The sequence below is a fragment of the Camelus ferus genome, chromosome 25 (genome assembly GCF_009834535.1).
Source record: "Camelus ferus isolate YT-003-E chromosome 25, BCGSAC_Cfer_1.0, whole genome shotgun sequence".
NCBI classification, from domain to species: domain Eukaryota; kingdom Metazoa; phylum Chordata; class Mammalia; order Artiodactyla; family Camelidae; genus Camelus; species Camelus ferus.
Window position 1 is genome coordinate 21748948 of NC_045720.1, and position 16544 is coordinate 21765491.

The window sequence follows — 16544 nt, forward strand, 5'->3', positions numbered from 1 at the left end:
ATTTTTTTTTCTTTTAAGCAGACTGTAAATTCCGTGTTCTCTCAACACTCACATATTCCACAGATAGATAATTCAGAAGAAATATTATGTAGTGGACAAAAATTACTCAGGATCCCATTTTATATCTATTTTAATTTTTAACTTTTATAATTAGAAAAACATTTGAAATTGAGTAATAAAATTCTAGGAAATAGCAATATTTTATGTCTTAGTCTTCCAAATGTTTTTTTATCTGTTCCAGTTTTATTGAGAAGTAATTGACATACATCACTGCTTAAGTTTAAGATGTACAGCATGATGGTTTGCTTTACATATATTGTGAAATAATTACCACAATAAGTTTAGTTAATATTCCATCATCTCATATAGTCACAATAAAAAGAAAAGAAAAAAGTTTTTCCTTGTGATGAGAACTCTTAGGATCAACTCTCTTAACAGCCTTCCTATATATCATACAGCAGTGTTAATTATAGCAATCATGTCATACATTACAACCTTAGTGCTTTTATCTTATAACTGGAAATTTGTACCTTTTGACCGCCTTCACACATATATTTTTTTAATATTTATGGTCATGGTGCTTAAGCTATGCTCTCTTGGAGGTTTTAGTTGTTCCACAAATACATTGAATTGGGGCAACTTTTCTAAATTACAGACACACAAATTGACATAATAAGTATAAATAGGTAAATTTACTCCAATTAGTTATTTCTGAAACTATGATGTCTTCTACTAATTTTATGCTAATAAATTATAACAAATTATCTAATATATAAATAGGTAGCCAATATTATTGGAAGGGTTAAGAAAGAAAGTCAATTTTACTTTCCGTTAATAACAAAAGGGATTGAATGTTGAAGGGAAAGAAGGCAGGCAAAATGGAAGAAGACGTATTTATCTAACAACCTTGGTAGACACAACTAAAACTAAAGCAGTTATACCAGAGTTCTAGAGTTTAGAGAATGCAGTTCTCTTTGCTTAATAAAGAGAAGCTGAAACGCTAGTTAAGAGAGCCTGATACGCTTTCTGTTTTCTGATACAACTTGTCATAAGCTGGCATGAAAGTACATCATTCTTTGTGTTGGGAATGTGTACTGGTTTAGTGCTGATGCAAATAGATGTAGGTGCTCTGAGTTAATAACATTTTCTCCAACATTTCTCTTGTGTAAAGGACTATATTTTTTTCTTGTAATCCACAAGAGCACAGAGAGGTGGGAATCTACTCTTGAACAGTTTGTGGGTGTGTGCTTTTTTAACATATATGATTCTGATTATAATTGCATGTCTTACATAAATATATCTGTTGCTAGGAAAATGTCCCCAGTGCATGGAAAGCCATTAATTACATCAATTGTTAGTAGACTTCCACAAAGGGAACTTGTAATTTTTAGTTGCTCTGCCAGTAGGACTCTGTTTAAGTCTCATCGTTAACATTTTGGAGTGACTATTTGATTGCAATACACATATGTAATTTTCCTCATATTTCTTAAATTTGTTGAGACACACATTTAAATTTGACTAATGGAAAATCTAAAAGGGACAGTGGAACATCTGTAAATTGATCAGCAATTTTAATTTTAAACTTAATATACTTATTTTAAAAGAGGAAACCACATGCATTAATGGTGTTTGCAAATTTAGGAGTCCTCAAAGATCTCAGGATACAGTCTCTGAGGAAGAGAAAGGTAATGTTACCATAATGAATAGATTTTCCTCTCCTGCTACACCTAAAAGCACTCATGCTATCTGCCTCTAGTAATTTTGCTGTAAATCTTGTGAAAACTCAAGAGCCCTGAAAACATTTTTCCATCCTGTGCAACATTTGGAGGGGGAGTCTGAATACCCAAAATCATAAAAATAGTCGTAAAATAGTAAATGTCCAGAAATGTATCCATTTAACTCTAGCTTATAAATAACAGAAGATTCAATTCAGCACAATAATAATTTTACTTCTTTATTTCCTTGAGCAATATGCTTAAGAAATAATGCATTAGGTCTTAATGAGTTTATTTTTGTAATTACTAAAAATAGTTTCCTCCCTTGGGCTAATTAAATAATTGATTATTTGTGAAAAATAATGATTTTAAGATTAATTATATTTTTTAGTTAAACTAATTTTCTTGTTCTAGTTTATGCACATCATCTCATAAACTAGTAATTGTAGAAACACGTTCTGCCCAAATTAAATTATTAATATTTGTCATTTCTTATTTAAATAGCCATTAACTCAGAATATATTACATGCAATAAGTGTAATTGATCTTTATAAACACATTTCTTTCCTTAAGTCTAGAAGGCCTTTGTAGTTTTATCATAGTTTGCTCTTTTCTTTTAACCAAATTTATTTCATTTTCATCTCATTCACTTTTCATATCTTCATGGTGGTGTCGACTTAGAGATTGTTTAAGCCTAAATTTCCGAATTTGGAAAACATTGTGTTTTTGTAGTCCTAAACTTTTCTCTAGTTGTGTCTTAAGTTAATAATACCACTGCTCGTCTCCTGGGTTTTCTTGCAGAAAAACCAATATGTTTAGATGTATATAAAAGCTTTTCATTGTGAGTCAGTCACAGAACTGAAGGTTAAGTTTTTCATCTTTTATGTCAATCTTTATATATTTTCTTTATATTCCTAGATTTATAGATTCCTATGTGACTTACTGATCTTAAACATACATAGACATGCTTTCATGACAACAGAAAAAAAATCCTTACTCTAGAATGCAAATTGACAATCTCACTTCTATGCTTAAAACCATTCACTAATGCTAGTTAACACTTGTTGAGAGCTTCCTCTGTCACTGGCACTATCCTAAGTATTACACATATATTGTTTTCTTTAAGCTTTTTCACAGTATTCATATGAAGTTGGTTGGTATTTTTGCATCCATTTTATAGGTGAGGGAACTGAGGCATACAAATCATCTCAGACTTTACAGAAGAAAAAAAGGCAAGAAACTTATGGAACCAGGATGCATACAGAGGTTGCGTTCTTAGTAACTCTGAATTTTCTCTCCATTACCCACAGAAGGAGAATACAACTCCATATATTGGTTAAGATTGTAAGACTGTTCACAATCTATAGCTTGCCTCCCTTTCAGGTCCATTTCTTGCTGTCTTTCCCAAAACACTACAATGTGTTTTGGAAAAAAAAAAAAAAAAAAAAAAACAGTCCCCTTCTTTTCAATAAAAGAAGGAAAAATAACTTAAAACATTGTTCATTTAACATGCCACTTTGTCTGCCAAGACAGCATACTCACTTTCCCCATCATTATTATGAATTGCTAAAATGTATTCTTTTTTAGTATTCACATAGGTTAATTCCTATGAGATAAGTATTTTAACAAAGGATAACCTTTATATATAGTGACTGTTCCACTACACTGTAATCATCTTTTAAACTAACCTTCTCTCTTGTTCCACCAAGAATTTTTTCAAGGCAGGGTTGCTCTGTGTTGCTAATTGATATTTGTATTTCCAACATGTAATACAATAAGAGTACACAACAGGTGCTCAGTAATTGCTTATGTAGTGAATGAATGCCAGAATCTTTTTATTTTATCATTTAGCTTAGCTTTATTCTGTAGGCTAAAGTTGGTAAGTAATATCTATTACTGAATATTCAATTAGTTACTTAGAGTAATGCTAAGTTAAACATTAAACATGGTAGATGTAAGTAAAATAAGTAAGTAAAAGTTAAGGATCAAGGTAAATGTGAGGGAAGCCTGTACCACATCATGTTCCTAAGCTTCTGCAGCTGTTCATCAATGACTGTTAAAAGTCAGAGTTGTTCCTTCAAAAAAAACTCATCAACAAATATTCAAATTACATTTACATAATAGTATTTAACAAATTTTTTAGTAGATTAATTAATTCTAAGGTACATTACAGTGAAAAAAGTCTACATGCTGATCATTGCCGATATCTACAAGTCCTGAAACTAGTAGCCCAGCTCATTAATTTCACCATTTGATTCTCATCAATTTCTACATTATTCTCATACCATTCTTATAATAATAAATGTGGAATATCAAATGATAATACCAGCATATTAAAAATACCCTCAAACGTGGCATAAACAGAAATAATAGTTATTTTGTATCCATTATTTGGTGAAAAATTTAAATTGAAGAAATTCAATATATTTAAAATACCAAGATCTTCACTATCACTGAAAACAACCTCTTGTCCAAAGACATGTGATTCAGTTCCTGTTTCTTTCTCCCATGAATGCAGATCCAGTGTTTTTGGTCTTCATTTTCAGTAAGTTTATACATGGGTTGTCATGTCAAATTCATGAAGGACTTTTTCTTTTTTACAAAATAATGTTACCAAGAGTCTTAGCAGTAATTAAGCTTTCTTCTCCTCACCCCTTGTCTCCCATTCTCGTTGCATTAAAGATTAATTAAAATCATTATGGAATACTAGAAGGTTATATATATAAGTGTTCAGAATGATCAGATATAAATGATACAATTAACAGCATTTTCTCCTCCAGATTGCCTTGTGAACAGAATCGGAAAGAATAATTTTTGTTCATAAATAAATATTGGAAATGTGAAGAACTGAGGTTTTTAATGTTTTCAGTCAGGGTAACTGCCTACAGTAATTGGACAGCAGACATAAATAACTGTGTAATTTTTGATATGGGTTTGGTCCTGGATTTATTTGTTTGTTTTTGGCTATAACAGCTAATTAATTGATCCAATTTCCATTAAAAAATTCACCCAGAGAGCATCTTTGATTGCCAAGTACATAATTTTACAGAATTTACACTCATGAAGATGAAAATGACTCAGTATGTTGATGCCTTGGTTAAGCAGGAGAGAATCCTTTATAACGTTTTTACAAATATTCACATATTCTTTGTTGATTCCTACAAATAACCTATTGGCTTTGTCACTTTTAAGAAGTGAAAAATGATTCTTAAAGAAGACATTTTCAAATTATTTAATCACTCAGTTTTATTTGTGTGAATTTTAAAAAGACTGTAAAATATGAACTGCAGTATTTTCAGATATTTCTGTTTTATTTTCTTTAGTGTACATAAAATAATTGACTTAGAAAAATTGAGAGAATTCATCAATGTATGACTTCTTCTTATCTAACTATATTGTCACCCTATCTTCTTCCCTGAGATGATCATATTCAATAGATTAGCTGGTCCAACTCAATCTCTGCTAGAAAATAGAAGGGAGTATGTTCTTGACCCCTAAATTCTCTGCTAGTATTAATTAATCTAATGGATAAGTGATTTTATTATTTACAAAAAAATTGTTTATTATAGAAATTTTGAAAATGCAGGGAAGTACAGAGAAGGGCATAGAAATCACCAATAATCTCATGTCAAGAATCATAACCACTGCTAATATTTGGCATGTTTCCTTTTGGTCATTTTTCTCTGTGATTATTTGCATACAAGAATTTTCAACCTACAATTTGTTATTACATAGTTTATAGAGTTTTATATCACATTTTAAAGTTAAAATTCTTTCATAAATATTTTGTTGTGCCTGTATATATGGAGAAATTTTGCTTAACGATGAATTCTCATATTCTGTGGTATCACTGTGCCAGTTTTATTTACCATCCTCCCAGAGGAAGAAATTACTACTTGAGGATGTTAGTAGTTTCTGTGTATATGTCCCTAGATGGAGTGCTTAATAGAAAGAAAGGAGAAATGAATGTGTACTAAATTTGACTTTCTCAGTAAGAATGACCACAAAAATGACCTTAATGTAAAGGGTAATAAATATACTTTTCAGGGTTCCCAGAAAACTAAGATTGTACCAAAGAAAAGTGAAATCATATTGACAGGACATTTATATCTATATCAAAACTCATGTTGTTTGGATTCAGTAATTCCTGAAAAGGGGTCTATGAAACCAGATGAATTTGATATGTAAAGCACCACTAATGGGTATTAAATGAGAAGAAAATAAATGTTAAGACTGTTCATCTCTTCTTGGATCTCAAAATCTAGTTGGGCAGTGAGGCATTAACCCTTAAAATTTTTAAAGTAAATCACAGTTTAATGGTAACTTATCTTTCTGTGTTCTATAAATTCAAGATTACAAAAAAAATCAAGAAATATGTAACCTGACGTATGTTTAAGGCCTAGCTAATTGCAGCACCAAGCATTGGAATTCTAGTCCATAAACTCCCCTAATCTCCTGCAGGACCACCTCAAATGCATTCCCAAATGACCAATTTACTCCTTCTCTTTACTGCCTTACTGTCTGATCTATTCCTCATTCTATTGTTTCTGCTTTTATGCAATTTTCTACCCTTTAACGTCACTTAATTTGGCATCATTTTAAGCTATTCTGACCATTGCTTTCTTTATTAGATAAAGAAAGGATTTTCCACTTGCAGAGACAGACATTTGTATTTATTATGAAATAATCAAAATAGGGATGCACTTTCTTTTTTATATTATTCATTCATCTACCATCATTTATTGAATGCTTCCTTACAATTCTGTGCGTCAAGCTGCCCTCATGGAACTTACTTTCTCAGAGGGGAGATGAATATTGAACAACTAATTGCATAATTATTCATTATTAGTTTATGCTAAATGCAGCCAAGGAGATGTAGAAGGTGGGTGCTATGTTATGAGTGTGTCCTTCGAGGGAAATATGTTAGTCAAGGATTAAGACAAGGAGGGGGAGGGTATAGCTCAAGTGGTAGAGTGCATGCTTAGCATACACAAGGTCTTGGGTTCAATTCCCAGTACCCCCTCTAAAAATAAATAAGAAAATGTAATTACCTCCCCCCACAAAAATAAATAAAATAATTTTTGAGGAGTGAGGCAATATATGACGTATTGTCATACTTAAGGATTTAGTTTTTAATATGTGTGTGTGTGTTTTTTTTTTTAATTGAGATAAAGTCAGTTTACAATATTGTGTCAATTTCTGGTGTACAGCACAATTCTTAAGTCATATATGAATATGCATATATTCATTTACATATTCTTTTCACCGTGAGCTACTACAAGATATTGAATATATTTCCCTGTGCTATTTTAATGTGCTTTTAAATGAATATATATATGTATCATTGTGTGTGTGTGTGTGTGTGTGTGTGTGTGTGTGTGTGTTTATGTTATGGTTAATGAATTTGGAGTGGTGACTGCTTCCTACCACTCATTTGAATATGCATTAGATTAGTTCAGAATGTGAACTGCAAAGACATGGATAATAAACACTGACTTTTATTAAAGATAAGAAGATTTTAATAGTGATACACTCACATGTTTGAAAAAATGTTTTGGAAAAAATATCAAGTAATTTTTTAAGCTTTTAAGTGAATCACTTTAGAAAAACCTTTTACTTTTATATGTTTTTATTCTTTTATGTTGAACAATAAATTGTCAATGTAAAAATAATGGAAGTGTTTTGAATTATATCATTATTTCCCTTTCATAAATAGCTAATTTTAATAGTACATAATACTTTAAGGTCTCAGTAAGCTACATGTTTTCTCCTTTCTATGTTTGGAGAACAAATCTTACTTACACTTTTTAAAATATTACATATAATTACTACATTAAAACATATCTCATGAATTTAAAAGCTTATTCTGTATGAAGGAAGAAGGAACCAGGTGATATGGACAAAATAGCAAATAATTTTTATTCATTTTACTAAGGATGTTTTATGAATATAATTTCATTTTATTATCATAATAAATGATTTTATTTAGAGATTTTCTTTCTAGGAATTTTAATTTTTGTTTTACAGAAGACATTTAGGCTGGGAGTTAAAGAATTTAGGTATAATTACACAGCTAATTAATTAGTGGTTGGTGTCATGAAAATTCAAAGAAATAGTTTTATGGTGGAGTTCCAAAGCACATTGCTCTAAACATATAGAGTTAAATCTTGTCACAGAACATTCTTAATGTCCCAATGTAAAATCTACTTTTAATGACACTAATATTCAATTTTGATAATTTAATGTGCATGATTTAAGCATTCATAATTTGAAAGTCACTTATATTATTATCATTAAATATTTTTAGCTATTGGTTTGGATTCTTGTCCTGAACCACAAACTCCTAGCAATGGAATTAAAATTGGAGACCGATATATGGTTGGTGATGTGGTATCCTTTCAGTGTGATCAAGGCTATTCTCTTCAGGTAAGTCTATTTTAAAATTTTAGTTTTGATTTTCATTACCCTTTCAGAATATTGTAACAGATCAGTGATTGATAATGCACAAGTTTTAAAACAATATTGATCTCAGGCTGCATAACTTAACCTTAAATCAAAAAGTATTCAATTTGTCAATGAAACATATGCATAAGAGACATAGCTGGAATAGACTAAATTTGTTTTGTCCCCAAGTATAGAAAAATGATTTTTGAATCAAAATTAATTTTTACTTCACTTTTCTCTTTGTTCACATAGGATGTGACAGCTGAGCTCCTGGATTTTTAGAATTTGAAAATAAAAATTAAGTGCTGCTTAAAGCATTAAATGAAACTTTCTGATAATAATTTTCCCAAATTAATAAAAATCAACTACAAATAAATTTTGCTAAAAAGTGGATGTGCAATGTATATTCTGATTTTATGTATTTATATTGATCCTTTTTTGTATATTTTTTGGAAGGACTCCAATCTGTGGTCTCATAAAAATCTCCCTAGAGGATAGATCTATTAATAAATTAAGAAAAACAAATGAGGCAGAAACTTTTTCACATGTAAAGTAAATAAATTCCTTTGAGGGGGCAAATTAAAAATGAATAATTTATAGTCTTTAAAGATAAATCACAAATTATTAGTCTCAGAAGTACAATCAGATTTTTCAGGACTTCATATTTCAATTTAAAATTTACTCTGCCTTAATTGACTTTGTATACTTTTATGAAAGAATTTTATAATTATTCTTTGTCTATCTCACCTTGAATATTACAGCAATTTATTATAAACCACTATGTATATGGCCATTTCACTTGCATGATTATTACAGTACCTTAGTATAACATGTTTTGGTAGAAGAATGTTAAAACCACAATTCTAATGTGATATGGAATCTTAATTTTTCTATCAAAGCCTTGTTATGTTTTACATTGTATCACAAGTGTATATAATTACCTTTCTTATTTTGTCACACTAAGATTTCTACTAAAGTTAAAGAATTAAAATGTAATACATTATTAAGCTTATTTTCATAGTAATCAGTAAATATCTCATGTTTTAATTTGGACTTTTTAAAATGTGAACTGAACTGCATTGTCATGTTTATATAGGGTCATTCTCACATTACATGTATGCCTGGACCCGTAAGAAGATGGAATTACCCAATCCCAATTTGTTTGGGTAAGTTAAAGAACTATAAATCATTTATAAGCTGCTCATATTTTAAAGATACACCTTGTATATGATGTTCTTTCATATTTGCCTTTTGTCAGGTTTTATGGAAATGATATTTTGAGGTAAATGCTTCATATCTTTTTTTTCATTTTCAATTTAATGACATGGATAAAATTTACAACATATGGTTAAGTATCAAAGAGCTTAAGGTGATTCACAGTATGATCCTATTTTCATCACATACATTCACATATAAATACACATAGATGCAACATCGCATACATAGTTCTCCGCAGAGGAAAAGAAATGTAAAGATAGAGGAAGAGGAGAAGATGGCGGAGTAGAAGGACGCTCGCAGGTCACCCTCTCCCACAAATACACCAAGACCCACATTTACAGACCCACTCAGCCAACCAGAGCACCTGTGGAACTCCGACAGAACATCGCCCTCTTCAAAAGATAAAGACGCCAAAAATCTGGTAGGAGAAAAGGAAAAAAGAAAGAACAAAAGGCAAAGCAGCGCGGGACGGGTCCCGTGGGGAGGGAGCGGCAAAGGAGGACTGGCGCTCGCTCGCTGGGTCTCCCCTCTCCAACTGAGAGGCCAGCGGGACGGAGGGGGAGCCTCCGAGGCTCGGATCTGTACAGAGCAGCCCTTGACTAACAGAACTAAGTTAAACGGGCACAGAGCGTCCCCCCGACACCCAGCCTGAGACGCGGGCCGGCAGCGGCGGGCAGGGCCAGGCTGCACAAGCTGGGCAGAGGACGGAAGTGGCTGCACGGAGGCAGCCCCGGGGGAACGCAAGGGTCTGCACGCCGTGGCTGTGGGTGCACAGGGCAGAACAACCTGGGCCCGCCATAAAACAGCAAGGTTGATGTGCTCTTGGGGGAAGGGTGCACACCCCCATCTCTGAAAACCCGCGGAAAGTTTTCGGGGGAAGAGAGGCGGGGCTCAGGCACAGCCGCCATATCCTCCGCGCTGAGCACCCAGGCGGGGGCGGGGCGAAACCTGCATCCGCACGGAAGGGCTTAGCAGCCTCAAAGGCCAGGCTGAGACTGGCCTGCAGCCCGGGTCAGATAGGATCCTTCCATCCTGGTCCCTCAGGGAGCTTGCTCCACAAAGACAAACAAGGAGCTGGGTTTTGGCTCGGAGCAGGGACAGGGCTGTCCCTCGGTCTTCCCGGAGCCCACCTGCGGAGCGCCGACCAGGGCGGAGCGCGCAGCCGCACAGAGGAGCGGAGCTACCTGCGGCGCAGGTAGAGCGAGAGCGGCCCCCCCGCCTTTCGGGCAGGAACACAGCCCCTGACCGAGGTGCTGGGAGGGGGCACGACCCGCCCTCCTACCTGGCCAGTCTGCAACATCTGACTGCGGCATCCGGAGGGGCAGCGACCCGCTCGCCCACAGCAGAGAGCTGCACCTGACCCAGTGTTAGGAGGAGGCGCGATCTGCTTGCCGACAGGTGCTGGGAGCAGCACAGAAGAGGGCGCCAACGGAGGGCCTCTGAAAACAGCAAGCTGAGCTTCCAAAACAGGACGAAGACAGAAAGACTTCACATTAAAAGCACACAGACTCCAGGAGAACACCGACAAACCCCCCCCCCCCTTTTTTTTTAAATCTGTTTTTACCTGTTCTATTTTCTGTTACTCTCTTAATCTTTACTTCTTAATTCATTTCTATTTCTCTTGGGTTTTGATGTCCTGCTATTGATTAGACACAGGTTTCAAATACATCTATTCATCTCCCCCCCCCCTTTTTTTGTAAAGGTTTTATTTTATTTTATTTTTTTGTAAAGGTTTCAAAAGGACGTCTCAACCCGATTAATACCCTGCTTCAACTCACTCTTCTATTATTCATTATACACTGTTTTCAAACCCTCTTTCTCCCTTCTTTTAAAATTCCTTCTCTCTCTCTCTCATTTTTTTTTCTTTTTTTCCTAAGTTCTATTCCTAAATAGGCATCAGATAGATAAAATCCTTAAGGACCAAAATAAACAACTGATACTCCATAAACCACAGTGCCAAAGAGGTATGAGCAAGATGAAGAAGCAGAAAAACCTTTCCCAATTAAAAGAACAAGAGAAATCCCCTAAAAGAAAGATCAACGAAATAGACATCGATAGCCTACTAGATCAAGATTTCAAAAAAGGAGTGATCGAATTGCTGAAGGAATTAAAAGAGATAGTGTTTAGAGATATAAAATATGTCAAAAATGAAATTGAAGCTATAAAGAAGAGCCAAGTAGAATGGGTAAACTCATTGACAGAGATGAGGAATGATCTAATAGCTGTGCAAAGCCAACTAGATAATACAGAGGAACGAATTAGTGATCTAGAAGACAGGGCAATAGAAAGCACCCATTCAGAAGAACTACAAGAGAAGCAAATAAAAAATAATGAAAATAGCATAAGGGACCTATGGGATAATATAAAGCGTCCCAATCTTCGCATAATAGGGGTCCCAGAAGGAGAAGAAGGATCAAAGGGGATTGAAAAGGTTTTTGAAGAAATCATGACTGAAAACTTCCCAAACTTAAAGAAGGAATCAGATATCCAAGTACAGGAAGCTCAGAGGGTCCCAAACAAGAAGAACCCAAATAGACCCACACCAAGACATATCATAATCAAGATGGCCAGAGTCAAGGATAAAGAAATGATTCTAAAGGCAGCAAGAGAAAAGCAAAGAGTAAGTTACAAGGGAACCCCCATAAGGCTCTCAGCTGATTTCTCTACACAAACACTACAGGCCAGAAGGGAGTGGCAAGATATATTCAAAGCCCTGAATGAAAAAAAGATGCAGCCTAGGATCCTTTATCCAGCAAGGCTATCCTTGAGGATAGAAGGAGAAATAAAGAGTTTCACAGACAAAAAAAAAAAAGCTGCAGGAGTTTAGCAACACTAAACCCATGCTAAAAGAAATATTGAAAGGGCTATTCTAAATAGAAAAACAGCAGGATGCTACAGAAATGAGAAACACACAACTGGAAGGGTGATAACTCATGAATTACAAATAAAGTAAACATGAAATTATAAAAGAAGACATACAAATCACTGAGAGTGGGAGAGGGAGGCAGGGAAATATAGAATATTTTTTTCTTTCTTTTTTAAATTTTTTTAACAGTAGGATGGGTTTGAGATCATGTTACTATCAGTTTAATAAAAACAGTTATAGTAATGGGTTGACAGATTTACAGAAAAGGGTAACCACAAGCCAAAAATTTACAAAGGACTCACAAAAATTAAATAAAATCCATGATAATACAAAGGAAAATTACCAAACCACAAAAGGAAGAAGAAAGGAACAAAGAGGATATACCAATTCAACTGCAAAGACAAGTTCAAAATGGCAATAAACACACATCTATCATTAATTACTGTAAATGTTAATGGACTAAATGCTCCAGTCAAAAGACACAGAGTGGCAGACTGGATAATAAAGAACCTTCAATATGCTGCATACAAGAGACCCACTTTAGGGAGAAGGACACATATAGATTGAGAGCGAAAGGATGGAAAAGGATATTCCATGCAAATGGAAAAGCCAAAAAAGCAGGTGTTGCAGTACTGATTTCAGACAAAATAGACTTTAAAACAAAGGCCATAAAGAAAGATAAAGAAGGACATTTTATAATGATTAAAGGAGTGATACAAGATGAGGATATTACACTCGTTAATATATATGCACCCAATATAGGAGCACCTAAGTACATACAAGAATTACTAACAGAGATAAAGGGGGATATTGATGGGAATACAATCATAGTTGGAGATTTTAACACTGCATTAACATCACTAGACAGATCTTCCAGACAGAAAATAAACAAGGCAACAGAGAAATTAAATACTACAATAGAAAAGCTAGATTTGGTGGATATTTTCAGAGCATTACACCCCCCAAAAATAGGATATACATTCTTTTCAAGTGCACATGGAACATTTTCCAGGATCGATCATGTACTTGGGCACAAAAGAAACCTCAACAATTTTAAGAAGATAGAAATTATCTCAAGCATCTTTACTGACCACAATGCCATGAAACTGGAAATCAACAACAGAGAAACAAAGGAGAAAAAAAGGAAAGCATGGAGATTAAACAATATGGTATTGAAAAAACAATGGATCAATGAGGAAATCAAAGCTGAAATTAAAAAATACCTTGAGACAAATGATAATGAAAGCACAACCACTCAAAACCTATGGGACACAGCAAAGGCAGTGCTAAGAGGGAAGTTTATAGCGATACAGGCCTTCCTCAAAAAAGAAGAACAATCTCAAATAAACAATTTAACCCACCACCTGAATGAATTAGAAAAAGAAGAACAAAAAGCCCCAAAAAGCAGCAGAAGGAAGGAAATAATAAAGATCAGAGAGGAATTAAATACAATAGAGATTAACAAGACCATAGAAAAAATCAACCAAACCAAAAGCTGGTTTTTTGAAAAAGTAAATAAAATCGACAAACCTCTGGCCAAACTCACAAAGAAGAAAAAAGAGAGAGCACAAATTAGCAAAATAAGAAAGGAAAATGGAGAAATTACAACAAACAAAATAGAAATACAGAATATCCTATGAGAATATTATGAAAAACTAAATGGAACCAAACTGGATAACCTAGAGGAGATGGACAAGTTTCTGGAAACATACCATCCACCAAAACTGAATCAAGAAGAATCTGAACACTTGAACAATCCGATCACTAGAAAGGAAATAGAAATAGCAATTAAAAACCTCCCTACAAATAAAAGTCCAGGACCGGACGGCTTCACCGGGGAATTCTACCAAACATACAAAGAAGAACTCATACCAGTCCTTCTCAAACTCTTCCAGACGATCGAAAAGGAGGGAATACTCCCAAACTCATTCTATGAAGCCACCATCACCCTGATACCAAAACCAGGCAAAGACACTACAAAAAAAGAGAATTATAGGCCAATATCACTGATGAACATAGACGCCAAAATCCTCACCAAAATTTTAGCAAATAGAATCCAACAACACATAAAAAAGATTATACATCATGACCAAGTGGGGTTCATCCCAGGGACACAAGGCTGGTTCAACATACGCAAATCAATCAGTGTAATACATCACATCAACAAGAGAAAGGACAAAAACCACATGATCATCTCAATCGATGCAGAAAAAGCATTTGATAAAATTCAACACCCATTTATGATAAAAACTCTCGCCAAAGTGGGTATAGAGGGAACATATCTCAACATAATAAAAGCTATATATGACAAACCTACAGCCAGCATAGTACTCAACGGTGAAAAACTCAAAAGCTTCCCACTAAAATCTGGGACAAGACAAGGATGCCCACTATCACCACTCCTATTCAACATAGTCCTGGAAGTCCTAGCCACAGCAGTCAGGCAAGAGAAAGAAATAAAAGGGATCCAAATTGGAAAAGAAGAGGTAAAAGTGTCATTATATGCTGATGACATGTTACTATATGTAGAAAACCCTAAAAGGTCTACACAAAAGCTACTAGAGCTGATTGAAGAATTCAGCAAGGTAGCAGGTTACAAAATTAACGTTCAAAAATCAGTTGCATTTCTTTACACTAACGATAAATCAACAGAAGAAGAAAGTAAAGAAACAATCCCCTTTCAAATAGCACCCAAAGTCATAAAATATCTGGGAATAAATCTAACCAAGGAGGTGAAAGAATTATACACAGAAAACTATAAACCATTGATGAAGGAAATTAAAGAAGACTTTAAAAAATGGAAAGATATTCCATGCTCTTGGATTGGAAGAATCAATATTGTTAAAATGGTCACACTGCCCAAGGCAATCTACAGATTTAATGCAATCCCTATCCAATTACCCAGGACATATTTCACAGAACTAGAAAAAATCATAATAAAATTCATATGGAACCATCAAAGACCTAGAATTGCCAAAGCATTACTGAAGAGAAAGAAAGAGGCTGGAGGAATAACTCTCCCAGACTTCAGACAATACTATAGAGCTACAGTCATCAAGACAGCATGTTATTGGTACCAAAACAGACATATAGACCAATGGAAAAGAATAGAGAGCCCAGAAATGAACTCACAAACTTTTGGTCAACTCATCTTTAACAAAGGAGGCAAGAATATACATTGGAATAAAGACAGTCTCTTCAGCAAATGGTGTTGGGAAAACTGGACAGCAGCATGTAAAACAATGAAGCTAGAACACTCCCTTACAGCATATACAAAAATCAACTCAAAATGGATTAAAGACTTAAACATAAGACAAGATACAATAAACCTCCTAGAGGAAAACATAGGCAAAACATTATCTGACATACATTTCAAAAATTTTCTCCTAGAAGAAATAAAAGCAAGAATAAACAAATGGGACCTAATGAAACTTACAAGCTTCTGCACAGCAAAGGAAACCAGAAATAAAACAAGAAGAAAACCTACGGAATGGGAGAAAATTTTTGCAAGTGAAACCGACAAAGGCTTGATCTCCAGAATATATAAGCAGCTCATACGACTCAATAAGAAAAAAATAAACAACCCAATCCAAAAATGGGCAGAAGACCTAAACAAGCAATTCTCCAAAGAAGACATACAAATGATCAAAAAGCACATGAAAAAATGCTCAATATCACTAATTATCAGAGAAATGCAAATCAAAACTACAATGAGGTATCACCTCACACCAGTCAGAATGGCCGTCATTCAAAAATCCACAAATGACAAATGCTGGAGAGGCTGTGGCGAAAGGGGAACCCTCCTACACTGCTGGTGGGAATGCAGTTTGGTGCAGCCACTATGGAAAACAGTGTGGAGATTCCTCAAAAGACTAGGAATAGACTTACCATATGACCCAGGAATCCCACTCCTGGGCTTGTATCCAGAAGGAAATCTACTTCAGGATGACACCTGCACCCCAATGTTCATAGCAGCACTATTTACAGTAGCCAAAACATGGAAACAGCCTAAATGTCCATCAACAGGTGACTGGATAAAGAAGAAGTGGTATATTTATACAATGGAATACTACTCAGCCATAAAAACTGACAACATAATGCCATTTGCAGCAACATGGATGCTCCTGGAGAATGTCATTCTAAGTGAAGTAAGCCAGAAAGAGAAAGAAAAATACCATATGAGTTCGCTTATATGTGGAATCTAAAAAACAAAAACAAAAACAAACAAACAAACAAAAACAAAGCGTAAATAAAGGACAGAAATAGACTCACAGACAGAGAATACAGACTTGTGGTTACCA

At 34.5% G+C, this 16544-nt stretch overlaps 1 protein-coding gene across 1 annotated transcript in view; it reads left to right on the forward strand.

The window, feature by feature from the left end:
• Window positions 1-16544, forward strand: part of CSMD3 (CUB and Sushi multiple domains 3) — a 1015135-nt gene that overhangs the window by 894033 nt on the left and 104558 nt on the right. Inside the window, 2 exon segments of the mRNA XM_032468125.1 lie at window positions 8023-8141; window positions 9256-9325. Coding sequence (XP_032324016.1) covers window positions 8023-8141; window positions 9256-9325 — 189 coding nt within the window.